At 36.7% G+C, this 20053-nt stretch overlaps 3 protein-coding genes across 9 annotated transcripts in view; 1 reads left to right on the top strand and 2 right to left on the bottom strand.

The window, feature by feature from the left end:
• LOC107663857 (tyrosine-protein phosphatase non-receptor type 4-like) overlaps positions 1–931 on the bottom strand; it is a 55801-nt gene extending 54870 nt beyond the window's left edge. For all 4 annotated transcript variants that reach the window (XM_016454215.1, XM_016454216.1, XM_016454217.1 and 1 more), the window contains exon 1: positions 566–931. The gene's annotated coding sequence lies outside the window, so the exon portion shown is untranslated. The remainder of the gene's footprint in view (positions 1–565) is intronic.
• Positions 932–1939: 1008 nt separating this feature from the next.
• LOC107663823 (transmembrane protein 177-like) lies at positions 1940–3576 on the bottom strand. Of its 2 annotated transcripts, none has more exons than XM_016454172.1 (2): positions 3512–3576; positions 1940–3228 (listed from the first exon to the last, which is right to left on the bottom strand). In XM_016454172.1, the coding sequence occupies exon 2, from the start codon at positions 3195–3197 to the stop codon at positions 2265–2267; it is 933 nt and encodes a 310-aa protein (XP_016309658.1). In that variant the 5' UTR covers positions 3198–3228; positions 3512–3576; the 3' UTR covers positions 1940–2264. The 2 variants fall into 2 exon arrangements, with proteins under 2 accessions (XP_016309658.1, XP_016309659.1); XM_016454173.1 differs by lacking the exon at positions 3512–3576 and adding an exon at positions 3317–3369.
• A 940-nt stretch (positions 3577–4516) lies between these two features.
• Positions 4517–12787, top strand: mrasa (muscle RAS oncogene homolog a). Of its 3 annotated transcripts, XM_016454312.1 has the most exons (7): positions 5360–5434; positions 7936–8032; positions 8784–8990; positions 9453–9606; positions 9715–9814; positions 11409–11488; positions 11696–12787. In XM_016454312.1, the coding sequence occupies exons 3-7, from the start codon at positions 8798–8800 to the stop codon at positions 11793–11795; spliced, it is 627 nt and encodes a 208-aa protein (XP_016309798.1). In that variant the 5' UTR covers positions 5360–5434; positions 7936–8032; positions 8784–8797; the 3' UTR covers positions 11796–12787. The 3 variants fall into 3 exon arrangements, with proteins under 3 accessions (XP_016309797.1, XP_016309798.1, XP_016309799.1); XM_016454311.1 differs by lacking the exons at positions 5360–5434; positions 7936–8032 and adding an exon at positions 4517–4685; XM_016454313.1 differs by lacking the exon at positions 7936–8032 and having other exon boundaries at positions 5366–5434.
• The last annotated feature ends 7266 nt before the right edge of the window (positions 12788–20053 follow it).

Here is a 20053-nt window from a genome sequence, read left to right as displayed (position 1 = left end):
CAACTGGTTTTCACCTGTCAATACGACGTCGCAATGATTAAGTCACATGTCTTGTCAACACCATGATAAACCCTGTCAAAAACGATTACGTCACTGCCAATATAACACATAAAATAAGTCTGATAAAAATAAACAAAATAAATTAAAAAAAAAAAAGAGACTGACCACACAAACATGTCCTTGACTCACAAATCACCAAATGTTTTCACCAATGACCGGGATCATCAGTGCTTGGCTATTAATAAGGTAAAGCTAAATTAAGATAATCCTCTCAAATGGAATAAATCATCATGTAAATCTCTAGTGAAATACACCACAAGCTCCAACAAAATCCAATCTGCTACTGCTTCAGCTAAAGAAAAAGCTGCTTCAACATCTGAATCTTCCGGTACATTTACAAATAAAATGCGAAAGAAGTATTCCTTGTATGTAGTTATTTTCTTGTCTAAAACATAACAATATACTATAGAAAACAACTTGAAATTTGTTGATAGTGTATCCAGGAACGCAGGCAGCATTTTTGTACAAAACCCCCCAGCAACAGCAGTGACATGCCGATTCTTACCGTCATAAACTGCTCCAAGGGTGTCCAGTTTTATAAGTAAATATTATTTTGTAAGAGACCCAAGGCAGGGAGCAGAGAGCCCGCTCAGAGCAGCGGCAGCGACAGCCTCATACTGACCCACTCCAGCCCAGCACACACATTCAACTCAACGGGGCCTCCGGTTCCTATAATCCACACAAACTCGATCCTGTGAAGCCAGTCAGCGGGGACACTTTACAATCCACTCAACGGGACCACTAGGGCGGTGGAAGGGATCTCGCAGCAGAATAAAAACGCATTTCCCACTCTGGAAGTCGGCTCATCGGGATCGGTCACTTCTCAAGCTGTGTCTCCGTTCACGTTGCTGTTACATTGTAGGATTCGCAGAAGCAGTAGCAGTAGCAGTGCTGAGTGTTACATTGTAACATGGCGCGACATCTCTCCGCAGCGCCACCAGCGGCCGGGCGTGGAGTCACAACCTGGGAGGAGGGACATTTACTGACAGACAGATAGACAGGCAGATTGATAGACAAGCAGACGGATAGATAGACAGGCAGACTGATAGATAGATAGATAGATAGATAGATAGATAGATAGATAGATAGATAGATAGATAGATAGATAGATTTTCAGTACTGCTATTAGAATCAACATGGTTTGATATCTGATATAAGTGGGCCACAACTGATTACTCTGATACAACCTACCAACTGTTAAAGCAATGAAGGCATTTACGTTGTTCATCCAGATTTATATGGACAATGGTGACATCTTGTGGCATAATTGTGCTGATGCTCCTAATGACTTGCTTTTCACTAAAAAGTTTCATTACTTAGAAGTATATCCTTAAAATGTACTATGTATTTGAGTTTTAATTATTAATTTGCATTTACTGTATGTCGTTGACTATCTTAAAATGCTATGTTATGTTTAGGCCCTGTACTGTGCAATAAAACAAATATGTTAGTAGCTAGGAATTCTTGAAATATGTATTATATCTAAAACTTAATAGTAAACAGAATATTAATCTTACAGTATGACAAATGTTTAAAGACTAAACTGCATGGGGGGGAAAACTTAGTTGAAAGTTAGCTATTAGCTGGAGAAATAAAAAAGTGTTCACAGAGACATGCGAGGACTTACACTGCAGAAAGCCAAACCTACTGGAAATGTCATTACAGAATGAGTGATCTAGTATGTAGTAAGTGGACTGGGAAATGTGCACACCCAATGTGTGCTCCTGCAAGGCCTCTCAAACAACTTTTTGGCATCCATCCTTTGGCTGACGGTCACTTACATTATGACTGTTATATGTAGGCATGTATCATCAGCAAACATACTTTAAAAATACGACCGTAAACAACTGAACAACTAAAAAAACCTGTGTGGATAAATGCTAACACATTTTAAAGTCATTTTGTTTTTCATGTGATTGTGATGGCATACATAAATATGTATGGCTGGCATATATAATACATAGCCTAATGTCTCTTACTCATTATAATGTAACCTAATCAGCAGCACAACACTTTGGCAGATGTAGACTAGAACATGATGGACTTAGGTTAAATTGTTTATTTGTGAGAAAGGGAAGACAAGTTATCTAGTGCTGTGTTGTACCATTTGAAAAGCACTGTCCATATACAAATGCAGTATCGCAATATGATTTTCACATGGTACAAACCAAGCACATATATGCTTTTAAATATAATCAGACAGTTCATACTTTCTCATTTTTCAAAAGATTTAAAATCTTATCCCGTCTAGATGTGTAAGGGGCGTGTCTGAGTTGCAGCAGATGTCCAGGAAACAAGTTTCCACTGGGGGCGTACATCTCTTCCCCTTTTGTGCCCATTAGAGAGCGCAAGGTCTTGTTCCGTGTCAAGATTTTGTCATAGAACTCCAAGCCACCCTTTGCATAATCGCTTGACAGACATGCTGCACGGTGGTCCGAGCTGTAGTCCAACCACTGGCTCAGAGCATCAGAAGCCAGGATATAAGACACGACCCCTAAACCCACAGCAAACACATTAACGCCAGCCCTGAAGAAGATGGACCCAGCCTGGAGCCCAAAGATCTGCTTGAGGGCTATGCTATATATACAAGCCCCTGCCAGACATGCTGGAGCCACTGCAGCGTGCAACACGGGACCCCCAGGACCCAGTCGGGTCACTTCTCGGGCTATAGCAAACTTCTGTGCCTCCGCAGAGAACACCAGGGAGTTTTTGAGAGCAGCGCCTGAATCGCTGTCCCACTGCAGCTCTTTGCCATGGATGAGAATAGTGCGGTTGGTGATGCCCGATGGATCATCGTTGGTGCTGTTGAAGTTGGCTGGGATGCCGATCTGCACTCCAGAGGGAAGCCATGGAACACCTGCCCCTACCGGGTGAAAGCCGAAAGCGGCAAAAGCACTGAAGTTTTTATGGAAGCTGACAGCAGAATCTTTGAGCACCTCTTGAAAGACGTTCTCAAGCTTCTCCGACAGGCTGGCTGGTTCTCCTTTGTGCCAGGCCTGGTACACTTTTCTGTATGTATAATCTGGGAAAACATGATAGAAAATGTTGGCAGAAAATACCCCTCCACAGCCGACAAGGAGCAGTGGTGTCCGATACTTCTGAATAAACACAGAGAGTCTCAGAAAAGGCGAAGCCATCTCTTCTCTTGCTTTTGATCACTTGAGTAAACTGTCAACACAAATGACAAAATTATATTATTAATCAAATAATCATATTTGCATTTCACATCAAATGTTATATCCCATCAATAACCTACCATGCATATATAAATATTTATTTTCCAAAAACTATATGAAAATTAGTTCATAAATGCATTTTGCTTTTAAAAAAATATGCTGTGCATTTTCATCATTTTATGTCTCTCAAGCCCTTCTTTTCCGAACTAAAATTTCTCCAAAATCTTTGTGTGAAATATCCATTTAAAAATATAAAACCGTAAGTATTCTCTCACTTGCTACTTTGTGCTCATTCTCACAAGGACAGCACGTTGACTGTTATGGAAACATCTACCGCAAGAACTCTTTACGACAGTTTTACGACAACACAGACGATTTTGCGGACTCCGTATAAATAGAATAAGGATTAGAATAGAAATTAAAGTGTATAATTCGTACCACTAAAATGGGAATGGAGTTGTGGATGTGTGGGAAAAAAAATCACAAATCACATACTCTACGTTTTGTACTCATAAATTAGTGGATATCGCCGTCTTTTATTGACTATTGTATGTCGCGTGTGAATGGGTATATTTTTTGCATAAACCAAAAAGATCCACCGAGCGCCTCCTAGAGGAATAAAACTTTTTGACTCGTAGAAAACAGAAGCCAAAGCCTTTATTTCCCTATGCAGTGAACTTGATCTTTTTCTACGAAGTACACTTTCAAAACAGGCACTCACAGATTAATTTCATACTTATGTCAGAGCACCGGTTGGGCACCGAAAGACCCATAACAATTCATTTTTTTCCCTCATTTTTTCTGTTGTTCAACCTCATCTTTTGAAATGTGATAAATGCCAACCCCTACGCCTTTCTATTTAACGGTATTAAAAAGTTACAATTACATCTGTCAAACGTCGTCCTCTTAAGCTAAATATACAAAATATAAAGTTATTTTTATTGTCCTTTCAAATATAATTGTGTCTTTTCATCTCACACATCATCTTCTAAACACCGTACAGTAATAAACTTAGCTGCCGCTTTAAAAGAGATGATGAGGCGTCATACAGAGGAACAGTCCATTTGCTCTTGTGGGGAAGTGTCTTCCGTTTATGTGACAATGTACGGGTTTTGAAGAAGACGGTGTTTTAGGAGAAGTTCTGGGAATATATTCACGGTTGTTTGTTTCAGATGTGCAATGCTGCTAGTTACATTTTAAAAAATGAATGCAAAAAAGTTGGCAAAAGAAACGCATCCACCCCGTCGAAACCATTCTATTTATAGCATCAGCAGTTGCGATGTGAAGATTGTTACATTGTAATTTCATAAGGGCGGAGGAAATGTCTTAATTTTTCATTTAAGCTGAAGGGCAGCTGTTTTGCTAAGAGCCTGTTGATTATTCTGATATACAGGGATGTCGAGGAGTCGGGATTTTTGCACACTTGGTAAATCAACCAACCCATGACTGGTAAGTTTCCTGCCAGAGTTTGATAATGGTTTTTGATGAGCATTGTCATTTATCAGTAGCTACTCAGAATCACACTCATGTATGTCATTTCAGACATAAACCTTTCACGAATGTCAGTTTATAGCCCTCAGATTCAGCTCGGCATTGTTTATAATCATCATACGTGTTTATTAAATAAGATAACTCTGAATTGAGTGACAGATCTAACGGAATACGTCAGTACGCCGCGTTAAAAGTGACGTCATCACTGATGGAGAGAAGAGCGCAGGGAACTTCTGAGTAATAGAGTATTTATAAAGAGAAAACTAAATATAGCTTTACAGCTGGGTGGAAGTGATATAATGATACCTTTAGAAAATAAATTATAGGCTACAATTTGTAATAACATTGGAGAAGGTAAATGGTCGGCTGGCCATCGGGAGCACCGGGAGGAGAATTCGGTGGCCTGGCGGCTGATTTGGCCCGCTGCCCTGTTTTTTTTTTATATTATTATTATTATTGTTATTATTATTTTATATTTATTCCTTCTCAATGCACCAAAGTGATCATTTCCGATTTTTTCATTCGATAATAAATCATAAATTGGTTAGTTTTGACTCTTGGCTGTCAGCGAATCAGCTCACGTGTGTCCCGCGCTTCCGTCAAACGATTCCGAACAGAACCGATGCGCGAGACTCGATGAGAGAAAGCGGCCAGAAGAAGCAGGGACTGTAGCAACATCACTGACCTGTTCAGGGCTTCAAGTGCAGGTCAGTTTAATCTGTAAATACGCTAGATAGTTTTGTCTTTATTAACCTAGTTGAGTAATAAACTGCTAGTATCCGTTAGGCTATCAGTAGCACCCTATTATTATCATCATTCAGAATACTGTGCTAAAGGACATCAAAATCGATTGTAAAGTTACATTAAGAAATGAGCAGAGACAGGTAGTCACATGGATTTATTGTACAGGGAGCGAGGGAGCTAGAGACAAAAACACAAAAATAATACGAGTCACAGCCTAATAATTCAATAGTGTGTTCAGTATTAGAACTTTTCAACAAATACATTGTACTCATTTTGACATTTAGGCACTTTAGAAAATGTTTTAATACACAGTCAAAAGGTTTTCATCATTAAGATTTTTTATGTTTTTTAAAGAAGTCACTTCTGCTCACCAAGCCTGCATTTATTTGATCCAAAATACAGCAAAAACAGTAATATTGTGAAATAGCTTTATATTTGAAATAACTGATTTCTATTTGAATATATTTTAAAATTTAATTTATTCCTGTGATTTCAAAGCTGAATTTTAAGCATCATTACTCCAATCACATGATCCTTCAGAAATCATTCTAATATGCTGATTTGCTGCTCAAAAAACATTTATTATTATCATGTTGAAAACAGAGTAGATTTTTTTCAGGTTTCTTTGATGAACAGAAAGTTCAGAAGAACAGAATTGATCTGAAATAGAAGTCTTTTGTAACATTATAGATGTCTTTATCATCACTTTTGATCAATTTAAAGCATCCTTGCTAAATAAAAGTCATAATTTCTATAATCCCACCCCGCCACCAAAAAATTAAAAAAACAATTATACTGACTCGAAGCTTTTGGTATAGTGCATGTATAATGTTACAAAAGCTTTTTATTTCAGATAAATGCTGATCTTTGGATCTTTCTATTCATCAAAGAATCCTGATTTACTCAACTGTTTTAAATATTGATAATAATAATAATAAATGTTTCTTGAACAACAAATCAGCATATTAGAATGATTTCCGAAGGATCATGTGACACTGAAGACTGGAGTAATGATGCTGCAAATTCAGCTTTTTGATCACAGGAATAAATTACATTGTAAAATATATTCAAATCGAAAGCATGTTATTCTAAATAGTAAAACTATTTCACAATATTACTGCTCTTGCTGTATTTTGGATCAAATAAATGCAGGCTTGGTGAGCAGAAGAGACTTCTTTAAAAACATAAAAAATCATAAAAACTTTTGACTGGTAGTGTATATTTGTATGAAACATAGGTTTGTTAAATCTAGGGTATTTAAGTCATTTTAAGATAAATAGCATTCTGTGCTAACAAATTGAAATGAGGTGGTTGTTTTCAACAAGGTGGACACAGTTCTATTCATAACAGTAGACCTGCTGGTGAAGAAGTGACAGCTAAGAAAAAGAAGGGAGAGACAGAGATATTGGGGAAAATGAAGAAAAGGGAAAGGGAAGTGAATTGGTGCAGTTCAAGAGAGAACCTTTAATTATTTTCCACGGCCCCAGACTAAGGATTTAGACCTTTTTATGTGATGGCCATACAAATAATAGGGTTGTCTGTAGTTTCAGAAATTGTTGTGGATAATAGGCTATATACAAAAAAAATTGCCCAAAATCGCACCTTTTGGTGTACACCAGCTTGTCACTGGAACAGGACCCTTAAAAGGACATCTTTGTTCCTTTTTTACCTCTAATAGGTAGGCCTGCATATTAGTACCTTAAGTGTACGAATTACTACTCTAAGGTACTAATATGTACCTATTGGGGGTAAAAAAAACTTACAAAGATGTCCTTTTAAGAGTACTGCTCCAGTGACAAGCTGTTGTACCCCAAAAGGTACAATTTTGGCCCCTTTTTTTCTGTGGCCTGGATGAGTGTGAGATTTCCCGGCCTGAAATTGCGTCCCAGTCTGGCTCCAACCCATTTTTTTAATAAAAGACTTTAAACAATACTATAAACAATACTGTTCTGTGTAAGCATAAAAGGCAATTAGATCATCTAAAATTATTCATAAATATGAAAGGTTTATAAGGCAGATATGAAATATGAAAGGCGGTCAATTTCTGTCACATAAGAAGAAAAAGAAATCAAGTTGAAATCATAATTATAAAATAAAAAGTCATAATTATGACATTAAAAGGTAAAAATTGGCATTAAGTCATTAAATAATTATGACAAAAGAAAATTTAGCTAAAACACTGGAGAGAGAGAAAAAAAAACGAATAAATTACCATTTTAATTTTTGGATGAACTCCGCCTATTGCCTACAACTAAAGTACATGAACTGTGATCATAAGAGGTCAGTTTGAGGTCTTTCTCATGGGTGTGTTTGGTCGAGAGGTTCTCATAGTTCCCTTATGAAAGCGAGATCACTCAAATATTCAGGCCTGGTGGAATTAGGAAGGAAGTTTACTCCTTCCTCACATTGTGGGCCGTAGGAAGGGGTGGCTGTCACCCACTGACAGACTTTTCCTCCTGAATAGCACACATTGCCCAGCTCACGGCCCGGGCAAACACTTCCTCGTTAGCCTAGCTGACTTCTTCAAACTCTTCGCTCTGCTCCTAGCATTTTCTTTATAGGTAAGAACATGTTTTTACTTATTTTCATACAACTTTTAGGTTCAAATGGTTATTTCACCATAGGTCTGTACATAATAACATTGGGGCACTTGCTTAAGAATCTTGCTTAATAGTTTTACACAGCCAGTCTATGTATTGTTTTTTGTTGTTGTTTTTTTTTTAAGTAGCTTAAGGAATGTAAGTGCAAATGGTGCATTTGTACTTTATGGTACATTTTATATATTTAATGTTTTTTTTTCTCCCCTCTTCTGTACTAGAATCAAAGATACCTTTGTATTTAAAAACACATTTGCAAGGCAAAAATGATCTTTATAATGATCTTTTATAATAAATAAATATATGAATATCATCAACATTTTGACATCTTATTCTCGTCCTTACATTCTCCTAGAAACTTCATGGAGCTTTGTTTAATTTTTTTTTTTTTTTTTTTTTTACTTTATTTTAGACTGTAATCAAAAATAAAACAGACTTGGGTTTGGAAGATTCAAGGCTTGTGTTGTGCAGAAAATAACAGCAATTACAAAGAACCACATTGTCTGTGTCTAGACCATATCCTTTGCAATGCATCCCTTTATCCTAAATTAGCTCTCTGTAGAACTATTCCCAAACCACAGAAAACCTCATTTGAACTTTCATCAGTACTTTCAGCTTCTTTATTTCATATAAAACATGAGAAGTTCTCATAACTGTCATCTACCTAATGCTTAAGCTTAAATAATGGTCAGGGATAACATTCTCCTCTCCTCAGGTGTAGCTGTTATCATGGCAACCAGTGCGGTCCCTAGCGACAACCTCCCAACGTATAAATTGGTGGTTGTGGGAGATGGAGGCGTGGGAAAGAGTGCTCTTACCATCCAGTTTTTCCAAAAGATTTTTGTGCCAGATTACGATCCTACTATAGAAGACTCCTACTTGAAACACACAGAGATCGATGACCAGTGGGCTATTTTGGATGGTATGTGCCAACACCTCATTATGTGTAGTAATTTTCATGGTTTTAGTGCTCCCATACTGTTATGTGTATTTGCAGCCTATCAGTAGGCCTATATCAAGTTTTTAGCATTATTACAGCTCAACAAAAATCATGGCTAATGGAAAATCCAGCAAAAATCTTGTTGGTAGTGGTTTGGTTTGAAGTGACTATAGGGGATCAAAAAGGAAAATAATAGTATTATAAAATAATATAATAAAAAGAAAGAAGTTAAAATTCATTCTGCCTTCTAAAGACTGGTTGGTTCATGTAAACATACTCTGATGGTGGGTAGAAACTGTAGAAAATCTAGAGAATATTATTTGTAAATAGAAAGAGTTTAAATATTTTTCTGATAATATTTTAATAACTTTATTTTTTATTGTATAACATGACAACAGTTTGACCTGGTCATTATTTTGTCCCTGTTACCTTCACTCCTTGCAGTTTTAGACACAGCAGGTCAAGAGGAATTCAGCGCCATGCGAGAGCAGTACATGAGGACTGGAGATGGTTTCCTCATTGTGTTCTCTGTGACGGACAAGGCCAGTTTTGAACACATCGACCGCTTTCACCAGCTCATCCTACGAGTCAAAGACCGGTTAGAAATCATGTGTACATACAAAACTCAAGTCCACAGCTCAGTATATTCCTTCCTTCCTTTTTCTTTTTGTTTTTAACATATTTTAACATATGTTGTCTTCACCAGGGAATCTTTCCCTATGGTTTTGGTGGCTAACAAAGTGGACCTGGTGCATCTGAGGAAAGTGACAAATGAACAGGGCTGTGAGATGGCAGCCAAACACAACGTGAGTCCAACCAATATCACGATTTTATGTAGGACTGACAACAGTGGAATTTAACTGTTAGTGAGTTAAATTAATAAGACAATTAATAAGAGTGTTTGCATCTGGGTGTGTGTTGACTGACAGCGGTTAAAGGGTTAGTTCAACCAAAAATGAAAATTCTGTCATACTCACCCTTATGCCATTCCAAACCAGTATGACTGCTACTACTACTACTTTTATGGTACTTTTTGTTTGTCGATTTTTGGAGCATCCATCCACATGCAAATATACATAAACATAACAATAAACATAAATATACACTACCATTCAAAAATGTGAGGTCTGTACATTTTTTATGCTTTTGAAAGAAGTCTAATTTTCTGCAGACATTTGATCAATTTAATGCATTGTTTCCAAAACAAAAAAAGTACTAATCTAAAAAAAATCTCACTGACTCCAAACTTTTTAACAGTAGTATATATTTTTGTAATTTTTCTGATCTTGTATACATAATAATCCATTATACAGGGTTCCCACGCTTCTTGAAAGTACTTGAATTTCAGGCATATGGATTCAAGGCCTGGAAAGTACTTGAAAACAAACATAGGTCCTTGAAAGTGCTTGAATTAAATTTGAAATAAATTTTGTTTATGGCGCTATTTAAAAATTGTCCTATATGTTCTGTCGAACAAGCGGCACTAATGATTGGGGGTGGAGATGGAGGAGCGCGGAAAAAAAAACGTGTGTTGATGCGCAGCCTAGAGCCCTGAGTGGGACAGTTTTCGTTTTAATGTTAACAGGTTTTACCATGTTATTACAACATTTAACCACTTTTTATTAATTTAAAAATTGAGAAATTCTTTCGAATTTAAATCTTGTACAAGAACTACAGCAAAAACCAGTTTGGTGCATATTTTATCAATATTTTAGAAATTGTGTTTGAATATTACCAGTATTGACTTCAATGGATTTAATTAAATTCCTTTGAACACAACTGCTCAAAACGGTCTAAATTTATGAAACCTACACATTAAAAACATTATTACTCTGATTTTTTTTATGTAAATGTTAAGTGTAAGTGGTGAAATGTTAAGTAATGTAAGGCCTTTCATGACACTACATATTCTGGGGTGTGAATTTGATAGGTGCTTGATATAAAATAAATGGTGCTTTAAAAAGTCCTTGAAAGTCCTTGAATCTGGTGTTCATGAAAGAGTGGAAACCCTGATTATATTCATCAAAAGATTTGAACATTTACAGTACTAAAAATCTTACTTTATTACGTAAAACTCCTATTTAAAATGTCAAATGTACATTTTAAAGTGTTTAAGGAACTTCTGCTCTTTTTAAAGGCTGAAAAAAATGAGTGACTTCATGCAGTAATTTCTCATTTCTATTTCTTTTTTAAGTTATATTTATGGGCTTTTTATTTTGAGAGGACAGTGGAGAGTTGACAGGAAAGTATTGGGTGGAGTGGGGAGCGGGATCAGCAAAGGACCTCAAGGCAGGATTCGAACTCGGGTCGCTGTGAGCGCAGTTGCACTATAAGACGATGCACTAACCACAAGGCTATCGGTGCCGACCAATAATTTCTATTTCTTAACTATTTCTTTAGATTACTTACATTGAAACAAGTGCCAAGGATCCTCCAATGAATGTGGACAGAGCCTTTCATGAATTAGTCAGAGTTATCAGGTAAATAAAAATCATGATCTCACATATGGGGTTTGTCTTTTCATAATGATGAACTAGGATGGTATACAAGAAAGATAAAACTGTTATCATCTACTTCTGCCTACCCAGACATTTTTGGACATTACAGGGGTACTTCAAAGTTTGAATCTGGGATTATTATAATTTAAATTGACACATTTCTCTTTCATTCATTCTTTGCCTTTTTAGACAGCAAGTTCCAGAGCGGAGTCTGAAAAAGAAGAAAAAGACAAAGTGGCGTGGAGACAGAGCCATGAGTTCTCACAAGCTTCACTGTGTGATATTGTGACTACCTCTCCAGTCTAAATCATCAGCGTTTGGCAACATACACTGCCAGGGAGGACAGACTAGAGATATGCACTAATCAGAGGACCACAGACTTTATCAAAAGAACTGGCATGAAGTCAGACTATCTCTTCCTGTCTCAGGGAAGCATATTAGGTGAGTCAAGGGATCACTGCTGCCAGACCAAGGAGGAGCAATCAGTACAACACGTCTAATTTGAAGCACTGCCTGAAACAACAAAAATCACAGCCAATCAGAAAAATCTCTGTGGGATAAAATGTTAGACCAGTGAGATTGCACAGTTGGGAGAGCTAGAAAGATCCATCCAAACCTAAACCATGCACCACAGTCATTCACACACCTACATCCAAATTGTCTGCGGCTTCCAAACATTCATATAATTATGTGGATGATTGTTTTGCAGAGCTTTCTGAACATTGTTTTCAGTAGTTACAACAATTATGAAGGGATTGTTCTTACAAAGGCATATTTATTGACACGTTTGAAGGAATATGTAGCTATAATAGAACTTGTTTAAGAAAACTTAAGTGTCATTGAGTGTTTGATACGTTGTCAATATGGCCTTTAAAGTTAAGCACAATAAGTACTGACACGATTGAAGGGCTCATTGCACTAGCAAGACTTTTTGCACTTTCAGTATTTACTCATGGGCTTTTGCTGTTTAAAATTGCCTTGTGATGTTTTTGATTTTGTTGCACACTTACAGTAAAGGTGCTCTAAGCCATTATTATACATTTTTATAATAGTCAGACAGAGAATGCCCTCACTAGCTGACAGATATCAATAAAATAGGTCCTGAGAAATCACATGTCCCAGTGACAGCTCTGTAAAGTAGAAACACTCCCATATATATATTATAATTTGTTTCATGAAAAAGTAACATGGTTTCATCACAACTATTAAGCAGTACAACCGTTATTGATAATAATAAAAAATGTTTCTTGAGCACCAAATCTGCATACAAGAAGGATTTATGAAAGATGATGTGACACTGATAACTGGAGTAATGGTTGCTAAAAGAATCAGCTTTGCCATTAAAGGAATACATTACACTTTAAAATATATATTTTTAAAAAACATTTATTTTCATATTGTAATAATATTTGTGTTTTTCTGCATTTTTGATCAAATATGCATCAAAAATGTAACCTTGGTGAACATAAGAGCTCTTGCGATTTTAAAATTTTAAACGGTAGTGTACCTTTTATTTTTCTCCATATGTGATTGAATGTTGCCAAGAGTAAAGGGAGAAGAGTATGATTCTGCTGGATAGGTTATATTTGATGCTTGATCAACCTTTAATGTTCATCGATTTGTCAACCTCCTGTGCCTCAGTTTCCTCTGTGTTGGACCAATTTATGTGCCTGTGCCAGTGTGATAATAATCAATTTCTTAACCACTGGTTCCTCTAACTGTTCCCAAAGGACAAAGAAGCTGAGCCCATCTGCCGTTAAAAACATGAGGGGCCCTTAGCCAAATGTTATGTTGTATTGTTCAATACTGCTTTGCTCTGCTGGACACATAAATAAATCAGTAAGGAACCATATCAAACCTTGCTGTTATCTGTTGAATGAGGAGTTTTTGGTTGATTTTGTTATTGTTGGGAGACCTCAGGTTTAATGAGCTAGAGAGTACAACATATCTGGATGCTCTGTTAGAATTAGTTTAATGTTGACATGGAGACATTGGTTTAAATGGACAGAGATGAATTTCCACAGTTGAACAGATGTTTTACAGTGTATTAGACTCTCTAAGTAAAATCACAGTATTCTAACAATGCATTCCATTTTGATCCCCTACAAATATTGTCGAAACATTTTTGTTTTTTCTTTGGTTGGTCAATTACATTAAACAGCCCTGCTGTCAGTGATGTCATAGTAGTTCACTTCTGTACATGAGATCAGAGATCATATCAATCCAATTCCATGTTGTTATATGATATAATAGGTCTGGACGAGCTTTGCTAAGCATTAATCATTGTTTACATGCACTGCTTGTAATTGAGGAAGTGAGTTGTTTTGCATTCAAAGGTCATTATGGGTCTAATGGATTTTTTGTTTGTTTTTTGTGAATGAATGAAAAGATTGTGTTGCATTACATGTCACTTGTTTTACAATGCTAATGTTTATTTAATAAGTTACGTCTCAATCATAATAAACATTTGTTCAATTAGAAAAGCATGTCAGGTTGGTTATTACTGTGCAACAAATGCTTTGTTTGCTCCTTTTTTCACCCTGATAAGCTTGTTTTAATGTGCATGTCATTATGATAAAGCTGCTCTGCTTTGTTTCAAGTGACTCAGAAGCAGAGGTGTAAAGTATTGGAGTAAATGTAATTAGTTACTGTACTTGAGTATCTTTTCGGATACTTTGTAGTTGTACTGAGTATCAAAGATATTAGCAACTTTTACTCTTTACTTCACTACATTTTTGAATGAGTATCTGTACTATTTACTCAACTACATTTGAAATGAGTGTTGCAGTTACACATTACAATTGCATGGACCTAGCTTTTTTCTGAGCATTGTTCTAGTTTTTCCATTAAATACCTGCACATAGATCCTTGCCTCTGCCTTTTCCCCCAGCTTCTCCACAACAGTACAGTTTTTGACTGGCATGTCTCTTTGACTAGTGCATCGTTGAGCCTATATTACTGTCAAAATCAGATGCTCTAAGACTTTTACTTAAGTTGTTTTGGAATTGGTGACTTGTAACGTGTAGTGGAGTAATTTTCACTGTAAGGTATCTGTACTTTTACTCAAGTATGGTTTTTAGGTACTCCTTACACCTCTGCTCAGAAGTAAATGACATGCCAAGTTGCTTTGGGTGGTTTATGGTTTTTAAATAAAAGATTCTTCATACACAGTGTAAAGTGTGGAATTTATAGGAAGATTGTTTCCTTTTGAATGTGTATGTTTTGATTAGGTACATAAGCTATAGCTTTACATCTGTAATAAATGTTTAATGCTTTTTAAACTTCCTGTATATAACTTTCTGCACTTAATGTAACATTGGATATTAAAAAAACACCCGGATACACTTGTCTTTACCAGCAGATGGCAATAAAGCACAAAGCATATTTGCAGAAGCTGATGTTGGATTTATCTATGACGCACAAGAAAGTTTTATTCCTAATCCTACATGAACATTAAAAATAATCAGTTTCCTCTTGATAAATTAAAAGGCCAATCTGTAAGAACAATAATAGCATAATGTCATCATATCTTTTGTTTAATGCTGAAATAATTTCATTTATCCTTTTTTATTGACAGAGGTATAGAGAAAACTGAAAATTATAGATATAAGAGAAAGGAACAGGGTTGGAAGATGACGGAAGTCAGATTTTTTCTTGTCCACATTTTTGTATTGTGCTAGTATAAGACTGTTTTAGCATCCAGATTATAAATCTAATTTTACAATGTAATATGCTCCATGTCTTTTGCTATGTATAACAGATTTGATATTAATGAAAATTCTGCCTATATTCACTAAATGAAGAATGAGGATTTTGATGTTACAGTAAATCAATCTTGTATCTTATCTGTTCCCCTAACGAAATAATGAGGCTTCAAAGCATACATTTCTAGCTCTTTAACACAGTTCCTTTGAGGATTCACACTGTGCGGCTCTAACATCCATCATCAAATGCTGAGTGTCAGCAAAATATAGATTATGCAATAAAATGTGGAATTTTAAAGAGCTCAGCATTTGATTTCTGCTTAAATTAAGCCCTAAAATAACTTGATTCTGCAAGTTTGTGGCTTCAACCTGTACAATCACCAGCTGCTGCTACTTAGTGCTTAGAAAATACAGTTCAAATATAATTGGTTTGATGCTTGCCTTGCAAAGCAATTAACAGTGCACTGAATGGTAGCGAGTGGCATTCAGCTGGTCATGTGATCTCAACTGGTCGGGCCCTGCTGTGACCTGCTCCATGCAAAGTAAAACAGCTTTAAAGGGATAGTTCACCCTCAAATCTGTTCAATTCTGTCATCTTTTAACACAAAAGAAGATATTTTGAAAAATGCTGGTAACCAAACAGTCGGCGGTAGTCATTGACTTCCATAGAATGGAACACGATACTATGGTAGTCTTGGCGGCAAATGGTTACACACATTCTTCAAAATAGCTTATTTTGTGCTCAACAGAAGAAAGAAACTCATAGGTTTTGATCAACATGAGGGTAAGTAAATGATAACAGAATTTAAATTTTTGGGTGAACTATACCCATGCACTCAACTGTCACAGCTTTAATTACATAATGGAGGAGGAGGGGCTGTCAGAGATGATGAAAGACAAAATAACCTTATATAATTCAAACACTACACAGATAAGTATATAGTGCATAAGTACAAAGTGCATAAGTGCAAAGTGTATAGTGCGTCATTTGGGACACAACTTGTGACTTTAGAGGACCCACATGCTAGGGAACTAACGGCTCTGAAAAAGGGAAAAACACTCAAAGCTCAAGAAAGAAGCATGTGTTAATGTCATCTATTATCCTTTTTTAAATCACATGGCTCATTAAAACTCCAGACATTTACAGGAAGGTCACATTCACCTCCTACTGTTCTACAGATTCTGTGAGAGCACACACAACCAGTATAGGCTTTCAGAAGAAGCTCCAAAGAATGAATTCATTTGTTGTATATTTCCTCCGTTTATATGAATCTTCAGGAATTTTCAAAACCTTTACATTTTGTGCCCATCTCATCTTGAATACCTTCCCATCCATTCAATTCAAAATTGCACATGCTACGAATGGACACAGTGAGTCTTTGTAATGCTTGTAAAAGCTATCTACAATACACTTTAGAATGCATACTTTTGTTTACTGCACTTGTTGAGCTGCTGACATTTGACTCATATTGATAACAAGACCATTTGAAACATCTGAATATCAGAGCCAAATTCTTTCTGAATAAAATAAAGTCCGTTCAAGGCCACATAACACAGTCATCCTGCAAGAGGACCCATAAAAAATAAAATAAATAAATGGTACGATGGCTTGTGTGGATTTTTGTTTTTGTGTGAGATTGTGATGACATTTCGTTTAGACAAAAAATTAGATACGACTTGGACTTGCGAGCAGTTAACAGTTAGCTAGTAGTCAATTCACTGCGACCTTGAGTATTTTTCATTATTTGAGAATATTAAAATCCTCAAATAATGACAAGTTTGGTAACCTCAGGTTAAGAGGTTAAAAAAAAAAATGTAAAAAAAAATTCAACTGAGAGACAAAGCCAGATTAGTGACATTTTGGTTTGGCAATTAGGGACAAAAATCTCATTAAAACTAAAATGACTGATAACATGAAAAAAAACCTGAATTGTGCCCATTGAAAAAATGCTCACATATCAAAGTTCAAAATTCAATCAAACATGCTAAAATTAATAATCAGCACAAAACAAACTCAGTGAAGTCTGAGAAAAAACACCTTTATGAGCTGGTTCTTTGTAGTGAATGAAAAACATATGATATAGTGCAACCAGTGAAGTCAGACTGCCCAGAAAAAGACTCTTATAACCCAGTTCTTTGTAGTGAATCAAAAACATGCAACCTGTTAGTCCACCCAGTGCCCAACCAGTTGAGATCACATGACCAGCTGAATGCCACTCAAAACCAGTCAGTGCACTGTTAATGGCTTTAAGGTAAATGAGCTGGTTCTTTTTAAGATATCACAAACACTTATGATTCAAGTGGGTCGGTTCCTCAGTCATTCCAACCTAATCACCGAAATGCAAATCATTTATTTTTGTCATGTCCAACTTCAGGAAAGTCCTACTTAAGACTCGTTAGATCCAAATCAACATGGTTACTTGGTTGTTTATATAACTATTTTAAAATATGCAGTATGAGTTGTCAGTGGTAGGCAATTTTAAAGAAAGAAAGTTGAGCGTGTAGGACTTGATAGTACAATCCCTTAGAATAATCTGCACTTTGTTGACAGCTTGAGTGGAGAGTAAGGGTAATCACTTCATTGGGGTCATCAGGTGGGCACCCTTCTTCCTCTGTGTTTCATTGATAGGCCCACGACACCTCCAAAGGGCTCAACAGCAACACCTGGCATCCCAGGTGCGCTCCCCTCTGATTTTACCCCTCTAGGTCATTTTGCAGCCCATTTGGGACCCTTCCTTTTTAGCCACAGCCAGTTGCTGCTTCGCTCAGCAGCCTCTGACAGCGACCTAATGGCTTGTCGTAAGGCCTGTCCTCTGACTCCCAACCATTTTAGTAGCCAGGTTGTTGCCGTGGCTACAAAACCTCTGCACCCAACCTCTACAGGGAGCAACTGTGTTCGCCAGCCCCGTTGTACTGCTTCGGCTAATAGGTCTAAATAAAGGATTTTTCTGAAGAACAGCAGGCAGTTTAACTGCTCAGGACCAACGAGGGACTCATGAACAACTATCAACAAAACAGAAAGACAGTCGTGTATCATCCAAGAAACACAAATTATTAAGATTCATTAAGAAGGTATGTAAACGTTTGAACAGGGTCATTTTTTATGAATTCAGTTATTATTTTGTCTTGTGGAGTATCTATAAACATATGTTATGTGAAATAGCTTATTCAGGAGAGTACTAAATAAAAATAACATGCAATTTTCATGATCCCTCTTAGTTAAAATTATAAACGTATTTGCATATTCTGCAAGGGGTATGTAATCTTATAAGCACAACTGTGTGTATATATAATGTGATGCAATTAAATATAATGATGATTGAGAGATGTACAATAATAAGCATTCCTTAAAAGCCTGATGCATCATATCTGATACTTACATTTTAACATGATTTTTCTAATAAATAAATGAATGCATAAATGATCCATAAAATGGTTTCAAACTTTCTTACTGGTGTAGCTAGTGTAGCATCACATGCAATATCAGTGCTCATTGACTACTCTAGGCAATGTCTCCAGCTGTTTTAAGGCTTTAACTAGCACTGGTGACATTGCTGACTGGATTGCTTCAACAGGAGACTGCATTATGGACAGGATCCACTGAAGAACTTCATGCCTTCCAGCTGTGACTCTCTAATGTGACAGTGTTGTACAAATGCTGAAGCTCTGAGCTGCCCACCTGGGACATCCAGCTAGATTCTGCTGAGGACAGAGATTTGAAAATTAACCACTATTTCACCGGGTACCACTCAGTAGAAGCACATTCAGCAAACATTTTGTGCACAATGCTGTATTGTTTCTGAAATATGAATAAAAAAAAAAACTGTTGAACTAGCAGTTGCAGGAGGGGGTTGATGGATAACAAGGGCGCTTGACACATCGGACACATCTCTTTCCTCTGAAATGCCCTAAACTGTGGGGGGGGGGGCACATTTAGTTGCTTTTCTCCTACTTGCCTTTCTATGTGCATTGTCGAGCTCCCAAACAACATCATTACTATAGTGCTCTACCGCAAACATGATTAATGAAGTGTCAGTCAAGGAAAGTGTCAGTTTGTTGCAAGCATAAAAGACTTGTGTTCCCAAAATCCCTGGTGGAAAAATCTGCCTTCTGCCTCCTCAGCATGTTAACAGTAACATAACCCCGGCAGTATCATATAGACTGGATCAACAGTTGTCTAATTGGAGATAATAGCTGCATCTGCTTTCAATCTTCAAGCATATTAATATATGTCAGAGGTTCAAAAAGCAACATGTTTGACACTTTTTTCTTAACATTTATGATGTGTGATAAATGCCTGCAAAACATTACTATTTAATGGGAAAAAATGTTAGAAATTCTGAAAAAAATCTAGCCACCATAAGAGAATCGCTATGGTGTTCTGTTGGGTTTGAATTAGTTGCTGTGTGGTTACTAGGGTGTTTTTGGTAGATGTCCAGAACTGAAAGGTGGTTGATAGGGTGTTCTGAGGATTTTTTTTTTTTTGATGAATTGTTACACTCTTAAAAATAAAGGTATTTAAAAGGTTCTTCACAGCGATGCCATAGTAGAAGAACCATTTTTGGTTCCACAAAGAACCATTCAGTCAAAGGATCTTTAAAGGGGTCATCGGATGCCCATTTTCCACAAGTTGATATGATTCTTTAGGGTCTTAATGAAAAGTCTGTAACATAATAGGGGACATAGGGGACGTCGTGGCCTAATGGTTAGAGAGTCGGACTCGTAACCCAAAGGTTGTGGGTTCGAGTCTCGTACCGGCAGGGATTGTAGGTGGGGGGAGTGAATGTACAGCACTCTCTCCCACCTTCAATACCACGACTGAGGTGCCCTTGAGCAAGGCACC

The sequence above is a fragment of the Sinocyclocheilus anshuiensis genome, unplaced genomic scaffold (assembly GCF_001515605.1).
Source record: "Sinocyclocheilus anshuiensis isolate Anshui unplaced genomic scaffold, SAMN03320099.WGS_v1.1 scaffold976, whole genome shotgun sequence".
Classification (NCBI taxonomy): domain Eukaryota; kingdom Metazoa; phylum Chordata; class Actinopteri; order Cypriniformes; family Cyprinidae; genus Sinocyclocheilus; species Sinocyclocheilus anshuiensis.
This window is presented reverse-complemented; position numbering and strand designations above follow the sequence as displayed.

What these genes read in the sequence shown, in the direction of transcription:
- LOC107663823 (XM_016454172.1), bottom strand. Translation starts at nt 3,197, where the DNA reads ATGGCTTCGCCTTTTCTGAGACTCTCTGTGTTTATTCAGAAGTATCGG.
- mrasa (XM_016454311.1), top strand. An exon ending in CCAGTGGGCTATTTTGGATG is followed by an intron (nt 8,991 to 9,452) that starts GTATGTGCCAAC and finishes CACTCCTTGCAG; the next exon opens with TTTTAGACACAGCAGGTCAA. An exon ending in AGATGGCAGCCAAACACAAC is followed by an intron (nt 9,815 to 11,408) that starts GTGAGTCCAACC and finishes CTATTTCTTTAG; the next exon opens with ATTACTTACATTGAAACAAG.